The sequence below is a fragment of the Nymphalis io genome, chromosome 14 (assembly GCF_905147045.1).
Source record: "Nymphalis io chromosome 14, ilAglIoxx1.1, whole genome shotgun sequence".
Classification (NCBI taxonomy): domain Eukaryota; kingdom Metazoa; phylum Arthropoda; class Insecta; order Lepidoptera; family Nymphalidae; genus Nymphalis; species Nymphalis io.
Genome location: NC_065901.1, coordinates 7,121,641 through 7,144,762, shown reverse-complemented (window position 1 = coordinate 7,144,762; position 23,122 = coordinate 7,121,641). Strand labels below are relative to the sequence as shown.

Sequence of the window (23,122 nt, the reverse complement as noted above, 5' to 3'; positions counted from 1 at the left end):
GTTGATTTTTTTATTGAAACAAAACGTTTGTTGCTTAAAAAATAAACAATAACATTTTTATAGAAAAAGTCTGTGTGCGTCATATTTCAGCAGGGAGAAGAGATTCACGGTAGCATGCGAAAGCGATCCCGTGCCGCTCCTTGCTAAGACGAAAAGGGTACCTCTGGTTTTTTAGTGGGTATTCCGATGTTCGGCGCACTCGGCGCCTTAGACACCGGCGAGCCCCACATACCCCCCCACTGTTCCCGTGGTGGAAACGCGTAACTCGTTTTTCCAGCGATAAAAAAAGGGGTGAAGAGATTGAAAGAAATGTATATTATATTTTTTAATAAAACGTAATATTCTTATACAAAACAAAATATTTTGACGTACAGGTTCCCAATATTTTTCACGTGGATTTCACACACACATTTCACAAACTTTTACAATATTTATATAGTTTATACAAAGCTTAATTATATTTTTAATATAAATATAAAAAAAAAAGTATTTCAATCCATTGAATTTTACACATATGTATGTATTTTTAGCACATATATGCTAGTGTCTTTCAAATGTTATTGTGTATGTTTACAAATTAATATAATAGTGTATATTGTCAGCACAGCCAGTACATTGTTGTTGATAAAACTTATCGATATTATGTTAAATATATACAAAAATAGAATAAAAATATTGTTATCTAACACACATATATGGGTTGTTTGTGCATTTTTAACACAGCCAGAACCTTGTTACTTACATAGCAACGTATACAAATATACTTTAGTCAATAGCGAGGGTTCGGAATGATCCAGCATCTATGGACGATTCGGTTTTTTTCTTATCGACGATCCTCCATAGATTTTCGTCTAACAATGCATCTCTGAAAGTAATATCAACGTTATAGATATTTTTGTGCGAAATTTGGCTACGGAGCGCATTATTATTGTAAATAAGGGGCCATTTTATTTTCTGATGTCTGTGTTTATAAGGACAGAATATTACGTATAAAAACTATATTATTAAAAAACAATAATCGATGTTATAGTCAAATAATCGGGATTTTATATAGCCTAGCCACTGATAATGTATACTTAATGACATTTTTTTAAAACAATCAGACAAAAAAACATCCGTAAACAGTGTACATATATTTAAAATAAAATTCTTTATTAAAAATGAATATAAGATTTTCATCGGCCTTAGTTAAGTTTATTTTTAACATAATTAATTTGTATATTATAAATAATAACGCATAAAAAACAGTCTTATAGGTACAAAATGTGTAAATGAAAAATTTAAGCTGCCTTATGAAAAGTTATTTTTATTGCGAGTATTTTACTTCATTGTATAGCTCAATTGTATATTTCAAGTTCAATATTGTATATTATGTTTCAATATTGTATATTTCAAGTTAATAAATTGAAACTAAATGAAATATTGTAAAAATTTAATTGATGAAAAAAATATTTTAGGTATTGTTCTAAGAAATATAACATAATATCAATTAAGATATACTTAACGTTTTTGAAGATATATTTTTAAACAACCGCAGAAGCCGCATCAATATCTAAAGTGTTATTTAGAAGTTAGCGAACAAATGCATAGACGCGAAAGACGACTACGCATATAACAAAGTCACATACAGATTTAAACCATTCAAAGGTTATGTTTTTCCTCACCTATTGCTCGCGATTTTCGCCATGACATCCTCCTTGAGTTCGAGCATAGAAGGTCGAGTTCCGCCGTAGTTGGACGGCAATTCGTCCTTGCTAAAATACTTGTATAATGTCTCTGACTTTGGCGGATGGAAATGTATCTGTAAGGAAAATTAGTTTAGGAATTTGTTAATATTCTTTCATCGGTTTATTGACTATATATATGTATATATGCATTTGTGTTTGCGCACACATTTGTGCACTATAATATGTCTTGCGGTGTTGGCTAATCTCTCTTGAGATTGGCTCCCGTGACCGAAATCGATCAGGAGAACATAATTTGACTTTTATTAAGAGACAACATATATCCATAACCCAAACTATCAATCCGAAAATAAATCATACACGTGAATAGGAAATCCGACACAATCGGATAGAGGCAAAAAAACACTCGTGGTGTTAACATTTGCAATTTCCAAACTTTGGGAACATAGAATTCCCATGCATTAAGCTCGGGACATTAAGGTTAACAGCTTTATACTCTAGCCTAGACTAAACTAATGAGAACTAAATAGATCAATGCGGTAATTGATATAAAAAAATATTGAGTATTTAAACATAATTATATTGAATTCGTTTCCAATATTTGAACCGTTTGCCTATGTCACCACAGAATTATCTTCCAACTGAAAGAGATAGATGTAAATGTAAAGAAAAATTGCTGTTAAATAATAATTAGATACAAACCATTTCCGTAATCTCTTTCTTCATGAAAGGTTTTAAGGCTCCGTATATTTTGTCTATGAAAGGCGGGGCGTTCACAACGTGTATCTGTTTAAGTCTGATGGGCATTGCTTCCTGTATTTATTTTTAAAGATATAAATTATTCATTTTAAAGTAATATGTAATATTAACATTTCTTAAAAATATTTTTATTAATTTGTAAAAAAATATAATAAAATGATCTGCGAGACTCGATTAATGAATTGATTACTTTGCGAAGTCGAAAAATTGAAACTAAAAAGTGTTGCAAGTTTATTTTTACTTCTCAAGTTAATATACTGTTTGTCACTGTTTCTATTAAATTCATTGTTTTATTATACAATAGTTACATACACTGTTGTACACATAGTATGCTGTTTTAATATTTCATACTTGCCTCCTGATACTTCGCTAGTCTTCTCGCTACTGACAGGTTAATCTTAGTTAGAAATCTCAGTGTAATGTCCTTTGCATCCATCATGACTATATCCTCTTCTGGTAAATCTTCGCCCACAAGGAAATTACAGTCAGTACTCAGGAAAAAAAATTTGACATCTGATATATAATCGTAATTTTCTAGACCCGGATCGTTTAGCTGCCAGATCCAAAGCCATCTGTTGCCGGATATGCGATATTGACAGAGGTCTCTGGAATTTTCGAAATAATGATTTAGAGCTTATATCTAACCCTTTTTTTAAACTAGATAATGTGTGTGTGTGTGGAGGGGTTGGGACGTTAGGTTCCCTACGTCTTAACCTGAACCAGGTAAACATTTACTTCTTCTCACACTGTCGTGTTTGGTCCCCGAATTAAGCATAAAGTACAGTAGTGAGACGAGATTATGCATAGAAAATATTGATCTAAAAGAAATTTCGTCGATTTCAATACGGAAGTATTCGGTAAGGTAATTACCGTGAGGAAAGAAAACTTGTACGTATATAAACTCCATCTCGCATAAGAGCAGATCCAACGGACGATCCCTAGACGTGATTGATCTAAGTGATGCTTAACGTAAATGCGATACCAAACACGAAATCTTGTTTATCAAGCTTTCACACTGGCGCACAAGTATACAAAGTCTTGATTGAGCTAGATGATAAATGACCAATTAGGTCGCAGCTTTTTAAATAATATGAGCTATAACATGCATTATTATCGCACCTATTTAATTTAAAGTGAGTCAATTATGTCTATAATTGCAAAGTTAACTTCATAATTAACACTCGTGGTAAAAAATGAACTGATTAAATCTATCCAGAGTCCAGACTATTCCAAACGGCACTCTACCACGAACTTAAAATTACTCCTACGAATACAACTACAATTATAGAAAATATATTGCTACTGCTTTAAGTCAATGGTAAATAAAAACTGTATGATAAATATATACGTATTAATTAATTTTACGTTTTACAAATTAAAACTCACATAATTTTAATAACTTTCTGCATTTGCGCCGACTGGGGATCCCTGTTCGTGAGGAGATCGGAACATGTTCCTCTCACCGTAAAAAACATTTCCAACGCCTTCTTTGTTTTTTCCAAGTCATAGTAACAGCTATGCGCGAACCGGAGCAAGAGATTATTACCTGAAACATTTGATGTTCGCATTGTATCACTTTCAATCGCTACTAAAAGTAATATTCCTTGCAAAATCGTCTATAAAATAAAGAAAATCTAATATATTATACAATAACTATAAAATGAAATGTCGAGATGGCCCAATGGTAAGAACGCGTGAATCTTAACCGATGAACGTGGGTTCAAACCCGGGCAAGCACCTCTGAATTTACATGTGCTTAATTTCTGTTTATAATTCATCTCGTGCATTTCGGTGAAGGAAAACATCGTGAGGAAACCTGCATGTGTCTAATTTCATCGAAATTATGCCACATTCCACCAACCCGCATTGGAGCAGCGCGGTGGAATAAGCTCCAAGCCTTCTCCCCAAAAAGGGAGAGGAGGCCTTAGCCCAGCAGTGGGACATTTACAGGCTTACTTACTTACTTAGCTATAAAATACTATAAAGGCTCTAGTAGCCACTTGTCATTTTACAAATTTTAATTGAATTTAAAAGCACCACCGGTTTGATAGGTTTTACTGAAGAGAACCGGCAAAAATCTCAGCAGTTAATTTTTTACGACAGTGAAATTACAAAGGTATGTTAATGAAATACACTTAAATTTTTAATATTTAACCTTCATGAAAAGCGTCGAATGCTAACTCCACGCTTTCTTATCATATTATATAACATAATCCTTTATCAAGTTATTCGGATCAGTTATATTGATCAGTATTTTGTGTAGTACGTAACCAATATTTTGTTATGCGGTATTTCGGTATGAATATGAGTATATTTTATCCAGCTCTAATTATTACAGTCACGTGGTATGTGCGACTTTGATCTTATTTGCAGCGCTAGCCGCTAATATTACAGAATGGTATAAAATGTCATTGACCTTTTAACAGGCAAAATAGTCGTTTAGTATCATGTATATTAGTTAGTAAGCTAGTTCTCGATAGTAGGTATAAATAAAAAAGATTGTTCCATAACAATGAATCTGTAAGGTATGAAAACGTACGTACGTATGTGAACTTTACATTATAAAGATGGATTATCTTTCCATGGAAACATTTCCATTGTGTTGTACCTATATTTTAATGTAACTTTTAATACATTCTTGTAAGTGATTTTATAAAATAAATATATATAAAAACAAGATATACTTCATTAAAGTAGGTGCTTACAAGCACTTATATGTCATAATTAACAAGGTTATATTAAAGGTAATGTTACCACCGCCGCGCCTGTTCGAAATGAATGTTCTACCGAGAATAAGTTTAAAAACTCGGAAAACTCAGTAGTTATCTATTAATAGTTTTTTTTATATATTAATAAAATTGATATATCCGGGAAAATCAACTAATATTAACTCCATGCTTTAAATATATCCTATTTTATAAAATAAAGTATATATATATATATAACTCGCAAATACTACTATGATAATATTGATGAGCAATAAATTGTCATAGTTTAATAAAAAACTATGTTATATTATAAATTATTATTGTATCTTCGAATGAGGTAATATTTTTATAACACGTAGATCGTTAATTAAACGTAATAAAAGTTTTATGGGAAAACATTTCAACACTTATTTTTACATAAAGATTACTTATTTCATCTGTGCACTGCTCGCTTAAAAATAAAAGTTTCGCAAAATCCTTAATGCGTTTTTATATTACAAAACGAAGGTCATAGAGACTATAATAATAGTTTAAGTAGCGCGTTATCCATCAAGTATTATTTTATTATTATTATATAATATAAAAAAACAGCTTTAAGAATAAAATATATATATATTTTTTTATTTAAAATACGATTTTTATAAAATGGGAAGACCAAATCGCGCTCTAATTTTCTTTTAAATTGCCAAAAGTTAAAACGCCTTAACGGTTTATAAGAATAAGAGATCAATATCCATGTGAAAATATAATAATATTATAACTATTACCATACGAGATATTCGTAGAATTTTGAAATCAAACGATGCATATGTTAGTCATAATGATTATATAATCTGTGATGACAACATTATCGATATTTTGTGATAAGTAGATTAGTCGTGAACGGTAATAACGGAAAAACGAATAATAATTTCGTATATTTTTGGTAACCGGAGTTATTTTAAAATACCTCATAGCTTTTATTAATTATTTCTATCTACCGAAAGTTTAATGTAGTAATTAAGAGTAACAAGGTTACAATTTCGTGGAAAAGTTTAAGTTCAACTACTTGTGTCATAAAAAGATAAGAACAAATATGTATGATCACACAAATATCATGTGAAATGAACACACAAACAATTTCATACGACTTACATAAAATGTATCAAATAATTGAGATAACAACGCTAATGCGAATCATCTCGGTTCACTATTTTCGGACGCCCTCTGACTTATAACCCAACTTGTATAAAGCATTTTTGAGACATTTATTCTCAAGTAGCATCCAACATCTAGCGTGACGGTCATGCTTGAACTACCCGTTTTATACTCTCAGAACAAAGTGGTAATTTAAATGTTTCAATTACTTAAGTCTATAGTTTTATATTTTCTGTCTTATTTTATTGTCTCATTCAAAAACACGTTGCAAAAATATTTATAGTAAAAATTAAGTAAATTATAGTAATTTATAGTAAAATTATATTATAGTATTAATTATACAATTAAAATCGTAAAATTTTGTTTATAACAAATGTTATAATATCATTGCATTGGAATATCATTGTCTTACTCAAAATCTCACATAAACGAACCAATAAGTAATGTAGAGGAACTAGATTTTTTTAAATGTATGTATAATGAGTATAATAAAAGTTTATAATGGTTTGTATGTTAAACGACATCTAATAAGCGTTGTCTAAAGCGGACAATAAATGAGGTTAACCGAAAATGATAGGTTGAAGCGAGGTTTGATGAACTGGGTGGCCAAGTAACAGCCCTGCGAATGAGATTAATTTTCCAGGAAACAGATGTCTAAGATATCGATTAAGCCACAAGAAATCATACTAATATTAAGAAATGGTTTGCCTTACTTATTGATAGTCAAACTAGAAACTACCACCGGTTTGGTTAAAAAGAAACACCCAGCACTGAGAACAACCAGCGAAAGAAACTCAGCGGGTTTTTTTGTCATGTTTCGTTTATAGTGTAAAAAAAAATTAAATAGCCAGGTGGTGATCGTTTCATTCCCAAGGTGTGCTATTGTTCATAAATTCATTTATTGTATGATAACTTTTAGCACACAAGCGTTCCTTTACTGAAGCAACTAAAGCATTTTGAATGCTTTCTGGGATCCATTGTAGAACCTTCGATCAACAAAACTACTATATGTGTGAACCGTATACATTGCCCCACAAAAGAGTTACTTACTCTATGCAGTCAAGTAACAGGAGTAATTAGTTTGTGTTTGTCTCTTGTACTAATGTTATGAGTATCACATTTTCTCACAAAATCATTAACATTTTTCCGTACATATATAACATTACAAATGTGTATTGAGAAGAAACAGTTAATATTTTAATTTCTGTAAAACTTCTCTGTTAGTTAACTTTTGAACTTAGTCTACTCGCCAAACCGTTAATTTGTAAAAAATTGTTGCACTAAACGTTTAACTCATATATTCTTTATTTTTTGAGTTAGTGATCAAATAAAATGTAAGTCCCAGTACCAAATACGTACCTACTAAATGATATGAAAAACCAAATGCTCAATACGGAGCCTTTATGCGAAGATCATAAACGGCCGGTCATCTTGACATCAGAATGACTGGCCATTTTTTAAATAAAATTTCATTGATAATCCATAGGTACCAAATATATAAACAAAGGTACTAAATATTACTAATTAGGTATTGAATACTGGTAGTATTTTAAAGCTGATTGGCAACTTTGTACATTCATTCTGATGCGCGCGATTCTGAAACTGGCATTCATAAGCTGAAAAATTAGTAAATTTCGTCGAACTCGTTATAATTTTAATGTAGAGTCTTTAGTATTGATTATAATTTCTAGATTAGATCATGCAAAAGCATATAGTAATAACAAAATAAAGGGGTTTGATCTAATTTTACATCTTCAAAGCTTTTAATATTACTATATGAAGGTTTACTGGCAAGCCCGTCTGGACCGCCCACATGTTCATCACATTTTATAGTAAAAAGTTTATGAATGTTTGAAAAAGTTTAATATGGTTTATACTAGCTCATTTATTGACAATTAATGACTTTTAAAACTTTTATATATTTACTTAAATGAGATAGAATGTATATAACAGAAGATGAACAAAACGATGAAACAAAAAAATGCACATTAAGTCCTATTTTGCTGGTGTTGTATATATTAATGTTAAAGGTAACATAATGTAATGATAGAAGAATAAAATTTTATAAAAATGATGAATTTAAACCTTATCTCTTTACAATAAGGTATTCTTTTCTATAATATGTCAAATGAGTCTGGTAAGTCTTTACGAACAAAACGACTCATTGTCGTTCACAATAGCTATCAAGTGGTAATAACAGAGTCCAAATCAAAACTGAATTCGAGTTCTTTATTTGCTTAATAAGTATTCAAATAAGAACAAAACGATCTTATATTGTTCTGTTATATAATAATATTTTATATATAATAAAAAAAGTAGATGTATTGTCAGAAACAGAACTCGAATTTTAAGAATATTAATAGTCTATATAGTAGAAGATGGTAAAAGTTACATGTCACTCGGTAAGACTCGTTCTTTTGGTTTTTTTTTTGTATTATAGTTATTGAAAAATTTATGCACAGGAGGATTTTTAGATGTCAAGAAGGATTTAAAATATTTTGTCAAGTGAAGGATTTTTATGTCTTAAAATGTGCGGGACGGAGGGAGGGTGCCATCGTGGAAGAGCTGGCGGACCGCATGAGCCGTGCCCTCAAAGAGGTCTGCGATGAGGCCATGCCGAGGACCCGTCGCAGAGCCCAGCGCCGGCATGTGTACTGGTGGTCGCCCGAAATAGCCGAGCTTCGGGCGACGTGCAATCGGACGCGGCGGGCTACGTCCGCTGTCGAAGGCGCAACGGCCTCGTGGACCTAGAAGGACGGCTTTTGGCCCCTTACCGCCAGCTACAAAAGGACCTGCAGCTGGCAATAAGTCGGGCCAAAGAGAAGGTGAGGGAAGAGCTGCTGGTGAGCCTCAACCGAAACCCATGGGGGCGAGCATATCGAGGGGTTCGCGGAAAATTCCACACCCAAACCACCCCCGTGACGGAGACGCTGCTGCCGGAGCTCGTCCTGCAGCAGCTCGGGGAACTGTTTCCCCACCCAGGCGAGTTTGTTCCTCCACAGATGGCCCCTCGCTCTGTGATAGAAGATCTAGTGGCTCCACCATTGATCACGGAACGAGAAATGTAAATGGCTCTCGGCCGCTTGAGGGCCAAAAACATGGCGCCGGGTCCGGACGGTGTCCCAGGGCGTGTTCTGTGCGATGCCCTGGAATACCTAGGTACAAGGCTTCGGGAGTTGTTCAACGAATGTCTGCGCAGCGGGCAGTTTCCGAAGCCTTGGAAGCAAGGGAAGTTGGTGCTCTTGCTAAAGGAGGGGCGGGCACCAGGCTCCTCTTCGGCATACAGGCCGATAGTGGTGCTGAACGAGACGGGCAAATTTGAGAAGATTCTCGCAGCTCGTCTCGTTCAACACATCGACGAGGCTGGTCCGGGTCTCTCGGAGGCTCAGTTCGGGTTCAGGGCGGGACGTTCGACGATCAACGCCTTGAACGCCCTGAAGACTCGGACCACAGAAGCAATTGCCCAGGGGCAATTGGTCCTGCCGGTGTCGTTAGACGTTGCAAACGCCTTTAATAGTCTCCCATTCGAGACGATCAGGGATGCACTCCGATACCAAGGGGTGCCGATCTATCTGAGGAGACTGTTGGAGGCGTACCTCCAGGACAGGGAGGTCGTATGGGCAGGAGGCGACGGTGAATTGGTCCGGCGTCGGGTAGGCTGCGGCGTTCCACAGGGGTCGGTCCTCGGCCCAATTCTGTGGAACGTCGGCTTTGATTGGCTTCTGAAGGCACCCGTCCTTCCCGGTATGGGGTTGTTGTGTTACGCAGACAACACCCTCATTACCGCGACGGGGCGGGATTTTGGGGAGGCGGCCCGCCTGGCCGAAGTTGGAACAACTTTGACCGTGGACCGAATGGAAATGCTGGGCCTGAGAGTCTCCATATCCAAAACGGAGGCTCTCCTCTTCCACGGTCCACGGAGAGGCCTCCCTCGGGGGGGCGAGTATCCCGTATCACGGGACGGTGATCAAGGTGCAGGCCCAGATGAAGTATCTGGGCCTGATCCTGGACGGGCGATGGAGCTTCAGACAGCACTTAGTGCAACTCGTCCCGAAACTCATCAACACAGCTGCCGCCTTGGGTCGCCTCCTACCCAACGTGGGAGGACCGGGATCGCTATGTCAGCGCCTCTATGCCGGCATAGTGCCGCGTGGGGGCCCCAGAGACTTTCTCTGGCGGCAGTTGTCGGCGGAGACCTCTCCTTGCCGAGCATCATCAACGCGATGCTCGGAAGCGATGAGTGCTGGTCGGAAATGGTCTCCTTCTGTGAAAATGTAATGTCGCAGAAGGAGGCCGCGGAGCGGGAGCGGTAAGAGGACGCCGCTGCAAGCCTGCTCCGCCGAAGAAGACTGGGGAGAATAACGAGGCGCTATGCGCACCTTCTCCCTCCGCCGCAATAGGTGTCGCCGGGACTAGGGGGTTCTTCAGTACCCTGGTAATCCCCCTAGAGAATGGAGGCCAGCATACGCAGGCCGCCCGTCAGAGCGTCGCGGTAGCATGCGCAAGCGATCCCGTGGCGCTCCTCGTTATGACGGAAAGGGTACCGCTGGTTTTTTAGTGGGTATTCCGTTGTTCGGGGCGCACTCGGCGCCTCGGACATCGGCGAGCCCCACATACCCCCCCCACTGTTCCTGAGGGGGAAACGCGTAAGGCGTTTTTCCAGCGTTTTTAATATACAGGTGTATTCTATAATGCGATGAGACGACAATCATACACGACCAGAAATAATTCGCAGAGCCATATAACGTGCTTTCCGAGGCACTATAAACATTGTCAACGTTAAATTACTGTTTGTTACTGATAGTTTATTGGACCGATCCAGGATTTCAATCAGGACCTCAGGATCTGAAGGGTTATTTTAAGTTAGTCACTATTATTATTACGTAGATACAAAACATTATTAAATAATACGATAGTGACCAATTAAAGACTAATTCGTATTACAATTAAAAACTTATTCGTATTCTTGATATAAGAACATAATTGCATAAATATTACATTAAGAGTCGGACATTGTGGCGACTCCTACCCGATATACGAGGATATTATGCAGGTTTATGTCCAAGCTAACTTAAAACTTAAAATGTCGATTAATAGCCGAATAAATTAAAAATATATTGTTTATCTTTGTAATGTTAGTAAAACAACGTTTTAAGTTATTTTATGAGTCATTACACTTACAAGAAACCTTCGACAAGATCATGGTTGACAGAGCAGTGTCACATGCTCGTTCTGTATTTGATAAACTGATTTTAATTTACCATTTAATATATATATTTTTAGAAATTTGTTAAATGTAAAAAAATATTCACAATACAATTTTAACTCGAAGAAGTATCTAGTCCAAGGCTATTGTAAATTACTTAGTTTTACAAATCATTAAAATGAATTATTTAGTAGGTATTACTTTAAATATTTGAGAGCATTTTAATGCCTTTGCTTTTTTAGAATTGTTCACGAAATAATCGTATTTGGTCGAACGTGCATATACTAAACAGCCTCTAAATAGTTGACTTATCAACATCTTTCGATGTAAGAATTTTTACTACAATTATTCTATATGCTTATAAACTAGTGCTTGGCCCGCGGCATCGCCCGCGCCATTATCCAGAATCTAGTTGAACGGCTAAAAAGGCCGAAATATGTTAATTATGAAATCTTTTAGTTGTGATCAAGCGTGGAGAAATAACAAATATTCACAAGACACACAACCGCTTTATGGTGCTAGAGCGATTCTTATTCTAGTAATTAAAAATAAATAGATATATTGAATTATTGTAATGCCTCCTTCCATTTGCTAGAACAACGACATCTTTGGCATGACTTACACGTGAACATGCTACGTATGCGTTATACGTTGCCCATGGGTAAATCAAGAGCGAGAAAAATACAAACCTTCTTATCTAATGAAACAACAGTAAGGATAAAACTAAACAATTTAATGCAAACTTTATTAAGCCCTAAAAGTAAGGAATAGGTAACCAGTTATAATCTCTAAAATTCAAAACAAAAATATTATTTAAGAAGTTACGGCTAGTAGAACTAAATTACAACATAGTTAATAGTAATAATTAAATTAATGAAAAAAATCAAAACAATCAGATGAAACGACGACAGAATAACGACAACGCAAATTTGAACGAAACGCGAATACTAATATGTAAGGCCTTATTTAAGGAAGGTCATCCTACTCCGGAAAATCAAGACACCGCGATTCAAAAATTGACGTATTTAGCACACCGCCATCTAAGCTAATGGCCGCAACGTATGTTATAACAACAAAAATACGTACATTTTTAGAACTTCTGATAGACTCAATGGATTTCGATTAAATTAAGACTAAGCGGAGCCTTGAAATACTTTTTATAAGAATTCAATTATTTCCATTTGTAATTTTTAGCCATTTCAAAGATTAGCCCAGACAAACAGACATACAAAAATAAAATAATGATTGTTTTGGTTTTGGTAACTCGCAAATAGCCATATTAACTTTAAAAGGTAGTTATTTTGAAATCACAGACGGAAACTACAATTTTATTTATTTGTATAGACGATATACTAGATTTGACTGATACTGGGTCCAATTCCCAGGTCGGGCCAACAAAAAGTTATTGGGTTTTTCTGTTAGAAAATTCTCAGTAGCAGTTCAGCATTTCCAGAGTCTGGAAGTTGAAAGTATGTACATTCCCGTGCCTCGGAAAGTACGTAAAGCCGTTGGTCCTCCGCCTGAACCCTTTCCGGTCGTGTCGGATTGCCGTCCCATCGGATTATGAGAGTTAGGGAATTGAGAGTGCACCTGTGTTTGCGCACGCACTTGTGCACTTTAATATGTCCTCCGTAGTTGGCTAATATCTCTTGAGATTGGCCGCCGTGGCCGAAAAACGATCTGGAGGACATTATTATGATACTAGATTCCGCTACGAGTATAAAATTGTTCGTGAATACAACACAATTTATTTCATTACTAAAAAATTAAGTTAGTTATTTTTTTAATTCACATTTGAACGCAGATGGTTACCCACAAGAATGTAATATATTCGACTCAGAATGTTTTTTAATATTATAATAATTTAAATTATATCTGCGTTTCTTCGATAAATAGGTACAATAGTTTTTTTTATGTCAACGTTATATCGGCTTAATACTATTCTATAATAAGATGGAACTTATCCAACTCGACCTGCTTACACACATAAGTGTGTCATGACACTTAATATGATGGAAACATATCAATGAGAGCAGATTATAGAAAGAATGCTTTTCCATATACAGATACTACAAAATTATGTGAATTCCCCACCCAGTGGTATTGGTTCGCGCCCATAGAGTGATATCACTCACTTATCAGTTGATCTACCAACGAACAGTAATACTTCAAATTACTCTATTCCGGCTTTCCGACAATTCATAACATTTTTTATTTTAATGTAAAATGTGATTCATACTTATATAGAGCTAGTGTACAAGTGAAGGTAACCTCTCACTATCAGGAGTCCCATTTGATCATGAAGTCCTATCTTAAAAAAATTACATAAAAAACAAGGGTGACGCTTATCTATATAAAAAGAGACAAGAGCGCTTGCGGTTCGATGCATTATGTTTCAAATGCATTAAATATGCTAAGCCTATTTTATTCAAAACATAATGTAAAAGTTTTCTATAGATACTTGTAAATAAGGTTTAAAAAAGGTTTCTTTGAACAATGGGTTGCCAAGGTAAGTACTGCTTGCATCGAGTGGACCTTAAGGTGACGGGATTGGATGATTCCGTCACCAAAGATAAATTGGTCGCTGCAGTTGCTCGTGCAGGGAACTGCTCCCCTGACTCAGTCAGATGCGGAGTGTTGCAGCGTGGTCCCGGATATATGGGAATGGTCCGCGTCACCTGTCCTCTCACAGCGGCGAAGAAGATATCAGATGCCGGTCGCCTCCTCGTAGGGTGGAGCTCGGCCAAGGTATGCGTATTGGAGCAGTGCCCTTTGCGCTGCTTCAAGTGTATGGGCCTTGGCCACACGATGGTGCTTTGCCCATCCAAAGCGGAACGGGGGGGTCTATGCTTCCGGTGTGGCGTAGATGGCCACAAGTCGGCGGGCTGTACCGAGAAACTCCGCTGTGCTGTGTGCGCAGACGCTGGTGAGCCCTCTGGGCACGTGATGGGATCAGGGGAGTGCAACCCCCCCATCACAAAGGGTAAGGTGGTCTTAGGCACCCAGACTACCACCAATGTCGGACGGCGCCAGGCCGAGGAAGAAGCTTCAATGTCAACATGAGCACAAACATAAAGTTCCTCCAGACGAACTGCTGCTGCTGCAGTCCATGGCGGAGTGGCAGATCGACCTAGCTGTGGCCTGCGAGCCATATTATGTCCCTCCCCTACCTAACTGGTTAGGAGACTTGGACGGCACCGTGGTGGTTACTACCCGGAGTGAAACGAGTTCTCTCTCACTCATTGAGAGGGGCTCGGGTTACGTAGTGGCAGGGTGGAGAGAATTCGTTGTTGTGGGTACGTACTTCTCTCCCAACCGCGGCCTGGCAGAGTTCGAGATTTATCTCGGCTCGATCAGAGCTGCGGTGACCAGGCAGTCACCGAGGCCGATACTGGTCTTGGGTGACTTTAATGCTAAATCACGTGCCTGGGGCAACCCTGCCACGAATCCGCGAGGAATGGCCATTCAGGTGTGGGCACTACTCTCCAGCCTGTATCCCTACTCAACAGGGGGCAGGTTTACACGTGCGTGCGGCAACAGGGGAGGTCCGTGGTGGATATCTCTTTCGCCACCCATGTTGTAGCACGCAGAGTGTTGAATTGGAGAGTAGAGGAGGAGGTGGAGACTCTGTCGGACCACAGGTACATCCGGTTTGAGATCTCTACCTCTCGCAGGTCGGTGGAACCCTCTAGGGTGCCAACCACGCTTCCGAGGTGGTCTCTTAGCCAGCTAGATCGTGAGCTGGCCAGGGAGGCTGCCATCGTACAGCGGTGGGGTTCCACAGGAAGGTGGGAGGGCGCCAGTGCAGAAGAGCTAGCGGGCCACATGCGCAGTGCCCTCAAAGAGGTCTGCGATGCTGCCATGCCTAGGTTCCGGCATAGAGCTCCGCGCCGGCAGGTGTATTGGTGGTCGCCCGAAATAGCAGAGCTTCGGGCGACGTGCAGCCGGGCGCGAAGTGCTTACGTCCGTTGTAGGAGGCGCAACGGTTTTGATGCGGACTTGGAGGGACAGCTATTGGCCGCTTATCGTCAGCTGAAAAAAGACCTACAGCTGGCGATAAGTCAGGCCAAGGAGAAAGCTAGGGAAGAACTACTGGCGGGCCTGAACCGGGACCCCTGGGGGCGTCCGTTCCGCGGTGTGCGTGGAAAATTCCGCACGCAGGGTGCCCCCGTGACAGAGACAATGTCATCGGATCTCCTCCTGCGCCTGGTCGGGGAACTTTTCCCCCACCCAGGTAAGCATGTCCCTCCACAGATGGTCCCTCGCTCCATGATTGACGACACAGTGGCTCCACCACTGATCACGGCGGGGGAGATGGAGGTGGCCTTCGACCGCTTGAGGGCCAAAAACACTGCGCCGGGACCAGACGGGATTCCAGGGCGTGTTCTATGTGACGCTCTGGAATACCTAGGCGTAAGGCTTCGGGAGCTGTTCGACCAATGTCTGTGCAGCGGGCAGTTTCCGAAGCCTTGGAAAGAGGGAAAGTTGGTCTTGTTGCCAAAGCAAGGTCGACCGCCAGATTCTTCCTCGGCATACAGGCCGATTGTGCTGCTGAACGAGACGGGCAAATTCTTCGAAAAAATTCTTGCTGCCCAGGACTTTACTATACTGGTGGTAGGGCTTTGTGCAAGCTCGTCTGGGTAGGTACCACCCACTCATCAGATATTCTACCGCAAAACAGCAATACTTGATATTGTTGTGTTCCGGTTTGAAGGGTGAGTGAGCCAGTGTAATTACAGGCACAAGGGACATAAAATCTTAGTTCCCAAGGTTGGTGGCGCATTGGATATGTAAGCGATGGTTGACATTTCTTACAATGCCAATGTCTAAGAGCGTTGGTGACCACTTACCATCAGGTGGCCCATATGCTCGTCCGCCTTCCTTTTCTATAAAAAAAAAAAGGTGCTTATTCAGCACCTCGACGAGGTGGGGCCGGGTCTGTCAGAGGCTCAGTACGGGTTCAGGGCGGGTCGATCAACTATCGACGCCCTGAACGCCCTGAAAACCCGGACCACGGATGCGGTGGCCCGAGGGGACGTAGTTCTGGCAGTATCGATAGATGTTGCGAACGCCTTCAATAGTCTTCCTTTCGAGACTATTGGGGAGGCATTCCGATACCACGGGGTGCCTTCCTATCTCAGGAGGCTGTTGGGGGTATACCTCCAGGACCGGGTAGTCCTCTGGGAGGGGGGGTCTTGTCCGGCGTCGGGTAGGCTGTGGCGTTCCACAGGGGTCAGTTCTCGGCCCAATTCTGTGGAACGTTGGCTTCGACTGGCTCCTGCGGACATCCGTCCTTCCCAGAATGGGGGTGTTGTGCTATGCGGACGACACTCTCATCACGGCGACAGGGCGAAATTATCAGGAGGCGGCTCGCCTGGCCGAAGTCGGTACGTCGCTCACAGTGGACCGCATAGGAATGTTGGGCTTGAGGGTCTCCATCTCAAAAACGGAGGCCCTCTTATTCCACGGTCCACGTCGAGGCCCCCCTCGAGGGGCGTTTATCACCGTCCAGGTGACGGTGATTAAGGTGCAGGCCCACATAAAGTATCTAGGCCTGACCCTGGACGGAAGATGGAGTTTCGGGCAGCATTTTGTCCAACTTGGCCCGAAGCTCATCAACGCTGCTGCTGCCTTAAGCCGGCTCCTACCAAATGTAGGAGGTGTTGTGCGGTCCATGGCTCTGTACGGTGCTCCCATCTGGGTGGACGCTCTCACCGCTCGGAACAAGGTTCTCTTGCGAAGGCCGCAGAGAATCATAGCGGTGAGGGTGATACGCGGATATCGTACGGTGTCGTGGACGGCGGCAACACTTCTCGCGGGCGATCCGCCTTGGGAGCTCCAGGCGGAGGTGCTCGCGGAAGTGTACCGGTTCCGGGCGGAAGTGAGGTCGCGTGGCGACCGTCCAGGGTTGGAGGAGGTGCTGCGAATCAGGACTCTCGCCCAGCAAGCCCTGATTCGCAGGTGGGAGGAGGATCTGAGGTCCCCATCAGCAGGCCTGGCGACAGTGGAGGCGATCCGTCCCCACTTGAGTCGCTGGGTAACGAGAAAAGGCGGCACACTGACCTTCAGACTGACTCAGGTGCTTACTGGACATGGGTGCTTCGGTAAGTCATCATCATCATCATCACCAGCCGAAAGACGTCCACTGCTGGACAAAGGCCTCCCCCAAGGATTTCCACGTTGGCCGATCTTGCGCTGCCCGCATCCAACGGCTTCCCGCGACTCGTTCTAAGTCGTCGGTCCACCTTGTAGGGGGCCTGCCCACGCTGCGTCTTCCGGTTCGTGGTCGCCACTCGAGAACCTTTCTGCCCCAGCGGCCGTCGGTTCTGCGAGCAATGTGCCCCGCCCACTGCCACTTCAATTTAGCAATTCTTCGGTAAGTACCTGCACGGAATAGTCAGGTGGGAGGTAACGCCCTCCTGCCACGAGTGTGGTGCGCCTACGGACACGGCATGCCACACTCTGATGGAGTGTGCCGCTTGGGGGCCTCAGCGCCTTTCCCTGGCGACTTTAATCGGCGGAGACCTTTCGCTGCCGAGCGTGATAAATGCTATGCTTGGTAGCGAAAGGTGCTGGATGGAGATGGTCTCCTTCTGCGAAAATGTCATGTCGCAGAAGGAGGCCGCAGAGCGGGAGCGCGAGGAGAGTGCCTCCGCTGACCCGCTTCGCCGAAGAAGACCGGGGAGAAGACGTCGGCGCTATGCGCATCTTCTCCTCCCGCCGTGAGTGTCGCCGGGGCCAGGGGGTCTCTGTACCCCGAGTACCCCCTAGGATTTGGAGGCCCGCAGAAGCGGGCCAACCGTCGGGACGGCACGGTAGTATGCGCAAGCGATCCCGTGACGTCCCCCGACAAGATGGAGTGGGTACCGCTGGTTTTTTAGTGGGTATTCTGGCGCCTTCAGCGCCGGCGAGTCCCACATACCCCCCCACCTTATGTGGGGGAAACACATAAATGTATTTTTCCAGCGAGAAGAAAAAAAAAAAAAAGTACTGCTTGCATGATGCATGTTCACCGAAAATGAGGGATCCTGATTCCTTGATTTTACTGTTTTCAATTGCAACATATAATACAAAATGCACAGAAACATTTATCAAAAATAGCATACATAATAATAATTTTTTACTTACGAAAGCAATTATTTCATTAATTTTGCTCTGTATGTATATTCGTTATATTATGTATGTATTTGTTAAATAATTCCGAAATAATAACATATTTTTACAAGAACACTGACTTGAAAAGTTTAACTATTTTAATAAGCTGATTATTTCAACAAAACCATTATAAAGACTTTGTCATTGACGAATTCTTCAAACAATGAGTGCACCACAAATTAAATGATATTCATTCTTTTGTATTATTATCTTATTCATTATTAAAAAATGTTTGGTTAGTTTTCCGTGAATTATTCTAAATCTAAGCATATATTATTTAATTTACCGATGCTAAAAAAAGTGTTAATAATAATTACGCTACGTAGGTATCCAAGTTGCTTGAAGCTCATTTAAAAAAAAAACGTTGACGTATTTTCTAGGTATTATGTTAATGCCTACAATATTTTAAACAAAATAAAATAAAGAATTAGTATATGTTGATTATATTTAGAATTAGATTAGAGCTGAAATGACTCATTGGTAGAACACGTTGGTAGACCTAAACCGACGATCGGCTTTAGCTGATAGGAATTTCAATTGCGCTTACTAATCACTTTTGATGTGTTTCTTGTCGCGTTTAACAGTGTAGTGAAATACATAATGTATAATGTAGTAAAATACATAATTATACATCAACCCGAACTTGATCAACGTGGTGGAAGAAGCTCCATAACATAATGTTAACCTGAACACGAGATCGCTGCAAACAGTAGGATATTTACCGACTCAGTCTAACTTTTACAAATGGTACTCTTTACAACATAAATAAATAAACAGTATATCGTTATTCAAAAAATATTAAGTACCTACCTAATAAAATTTGCTATATACATATAAACATATGCACGTAATTTTATTTTGTTGATCTTTTTAATGTAATTTAAGCATGTTACAACTTTTTTAGTAATTGCGATATATATTATTAAAAAATGTGTTTAAATACCTATATTTTTTGGTAGATGAGGTTGTCGGTTGATCCATTCCTTCAATTCTTCTACACATTTCGTAGAGTCTTCTGGTTTAGTTGTCATGTTCATAAAATTCTTTTGCTTCTGTAAAATAAATGATATTACAAAATTACACGTATTCCTTCATTAAACTTCCTTATGCTCAAAGAACGATACAACGTGAATATGTTAAAATTATTTTATTATTTAAATTATATTGTTTCAAGCTTAATTTTTACGAGAATAAAATTAAAACATACCTTATATATACCCTATATATTTACTGATTTATTAAGACCTTCGACCGTCGAGTTTTTTATATTTTATATATAAATTGAAGATATTTTTATCGTAGTTTATTTACATTATTATACACATGTGCCATTTGTACGTAGTGACATATTATTATTGTGGTAGAAAATTTAAGATTTCTGATTAAAAACTTTTTAGTTATAAAATACGAGTAGTTCCGACATGACATTTATATTATCGATAAAAAATATTAACTCAATTTTAATAAATAAAATAATATTAAATATTTGTGATTAGTTTTTTTAATATAAAATTTATATACTTATAGTTGTAGCTTTTATATTTATTCAAATTGCTTAAAAACTGAAATTCAAATGATATTATTTCAAAGAATCGAGACAAAGATCGTTGTTATGAGTAATAAAAAAATCATTTTATAAAGTACTCAACTATTACAAGTTCTATTAATTCCTTCTTTTTCCTCGTTATGTTATAAGTAATATTTTACGTAAAATATCGTATAAAATATTATATTTTGTTTAATTATTTTAATAAAATTTAACCTCTACAATTTTTTTATGTTTGACGTAGTGTCTTCGAGTTTTGTACTAGACCTTCGGAAGATTGAGAACTAGAATATAAGGTCACGACCTCATTTTATGATCACGACTATGGCAGATAGACATAATATTTTCTAACTTTTATTTCACCGACATGCGTGACATTGAATTGTATAAAAAAAAACGAGGTAGAAAACCTCTCAAATTGTATGAATAGAATAGACCACAATAGAGTGGAGTGAGGTATAATAAAGAAGAAAAATTATATTTCTGAAGAACAACGTTGGAAGACGGTTACGGATGTTGTAATTCACGTTCATATTTTACTCATTTTCAAATCTAAACATTTTATTAATTTACGATTCAAAAAACACGCTTGTATTCTTTATTTGTTTTAATAATAAAAATATTCATTTTTAATGGATTGGTATGCTAATATGCGCCAGTGGCTTCACCCGCATGTGAGGGGTGGCAGGTGTTAAATACCCTATTCTGTACCACTAACGTGTATGCAAATTTCATGAAGTTTTGTTTAATAGTTAGGAAGTGAAAGCGTGAACAAACAACAAATAAACAAGTTCACTATCGCATTTGTAATATTAGTAAAGATTTTATCGTTATGTGGTAAAAAAAAACAGTTTAAGTCAATTTCTAGATCAATGTTTAGTACTTCAGATAAGTTCATATCAGATAAGACAACTATAACGAAATCTTTAAAAACTGGTGCTTTATGCTTAACACATATATCAAGCATGGAATATTTTTTTTGTTTACATGCTTTTAAAATGACGTCATCATTTTAAGTCTTTTATCATATAATATATATCTAAATAATTAAACTTAAGTGTGATAAAAATAAATCGAAGTTACTAATTTTAAATTATACCGCGGCCTTATTGATCGTTGAGCTGATATGACGTCTGTTTACTGAGTTGTGGATGTTCTCTCATATGTATCCAATTTTTTTATTTGTAAGTGTTTCATAAGCCTTTTATATACTCCGTAGTTATGAGTTTACAGTTTACACTCAAAAGTATTACTTAGTCGCAATCGTGATCAGGTACACCATAGAACGCTTACCCCAGTACATTATATACATATAAAATAATAATATAAAAAAAACTTATAATTTATAATTAAATAAATATTAAATAATAAAGAAATAGGTTGGCTTTTTCTTTCATTCATATATTGAAAATAATTAATTACAATATTTGAAGTTGATTCTATTACTAGATTTATTATTTTATTAAGTAGTTTATTTTACGGTGATTGCACTCAGAAATGCTTATGCATTTAATAAAAATTGAACCTACATCATCAATTCTATAAAAGTCAATTTTGTGTAATTAAAGTGGCTTAATATCCGGTATTGATAAAACCGGTTTCAAGATCTTTCGGGACAATCTTTCTCATTCAATTCAAGTATTCGATTCGTGTGTTCAAAATATTTATTAAATACGATTAGGTACGTGTGTTTATATACTTGCCTACAATAATAAGAAAAATCTTAAAGATGTACTATATATTTATATATATATACCGTTTGTATATGTGTACATATATATATGTATATGACAGAATTAATTAGCTTTCAAGTTTCAAGTTCAACGTCTACAATCAACAACGGCCATCAACAATATACCATAAAAATGATTTTAATCTTATATGAAATAAAATTATTTTCACGATTTTAGATATTGAGCAGCAACTAGGCATGTTATAACCCATAAACCTGCCATTACTATTAAGTATACACATTTTTATTCACTGTTAAGAGTCGGAAGAAAAATATAAATTAAACTTACTGAGTATTACGCATTTATATGAAACGATAAACTAACATACGACGCGTCTGTTTTGTGCCGCGTCTCTACTGTTACTGAGAGACTGTGAGTAGTTGAGTACCGCTACCAAATGAAGTAATGAAGTATAAACGATATTCCAATGTAAACGTAGATACGTCGCAAGAGTCGAGTGTATGCCTATCTATTGCTTACAGAAAATCACCGTCACACATGCCACGAAGTTCAACTAAGATTAGCGAATTCGCATTTGTTCTTCACGACTTGTATAACTTACCCTATGTATGTATATGTCAATCAATAAATTGCATTATATAGGTATATGCCAATGTACTATTTATAAAAAATGTAACCATCTATACTTTTAATATTTCTATAGGTATATGTTAAAATTGTGTAAAAATGACAGATCTTTATTATTATATTATTTTCAGGGTTTGAAGTAGAAAAAACTGGTCTTCAAATCGAGTGCTTTGAACGCCTTAGCAAGATACGAAAAAAAATCATTATTCACTACTGATGGTGTTAAAAGCACAACCTGATGTTAATGTTTAAAGGCAGTAAAGCTAAAAAATATATTTAAAATAAATTAGAGTTCCTGCTGTTGCAGGTAATCTTATATTAAAATAGTAAAAAACATGGTATATGGTATTTATTTTAAAACTTCTATATCATATTCTATATCTAAATTATTTCTATATAATATTATTATGCGGGATAATAACTAATTTTGATTTTTTTAAATAATCTTAAAATATTGGTATTACTTAATTAATCTAAAACAGCTGCTGGATTAATATGGAACCAAATGCCTTTGCCATTTTACAGTTAGTTAGAGTTACAAGGATCATAAATACTATTACGATACAAACACCCAATTCGATTTTAGGAGCTTTAATATAAGCTAA

At 38.2% G+C, this 23,122-nt stretch overlaps 1 protein-coding gene across 1 annotated transcript; it reads right to left on the bottom strand.

Moving 5' to 3' along the window:
- Positions 1-296: 296 nt before the first annotated feature.
- Positions 297-22,346, bottom strand: LOC126773420 (alpha-tocopherol transfer protein-like). The gene is made up of 7 exons (XM_050494367.1): positions 22,218-22,346; positions 19,594-19,702; positions 3,831-3,990; positions 2,796-3,049; positions 2,388-2,494; positions 1,665-1,801; positions 297-865 (listed from the first exon to the last, which is right to left on the bottom strand). The coding sequence occupies exons 2-7, from the start codon at positions 19,685-19,687 to the stop codon at positions 766-768; spliced, it is 852 nt and encodes a 283-aa protein (XP_050350324.1). The 5' UTR covers positions 19,688-19,702; positions 22,218-22,346; the 3' UTR covers positions 297-765.
- Positions 22,347-23,122: the final 776 nt, after the last annotated feature.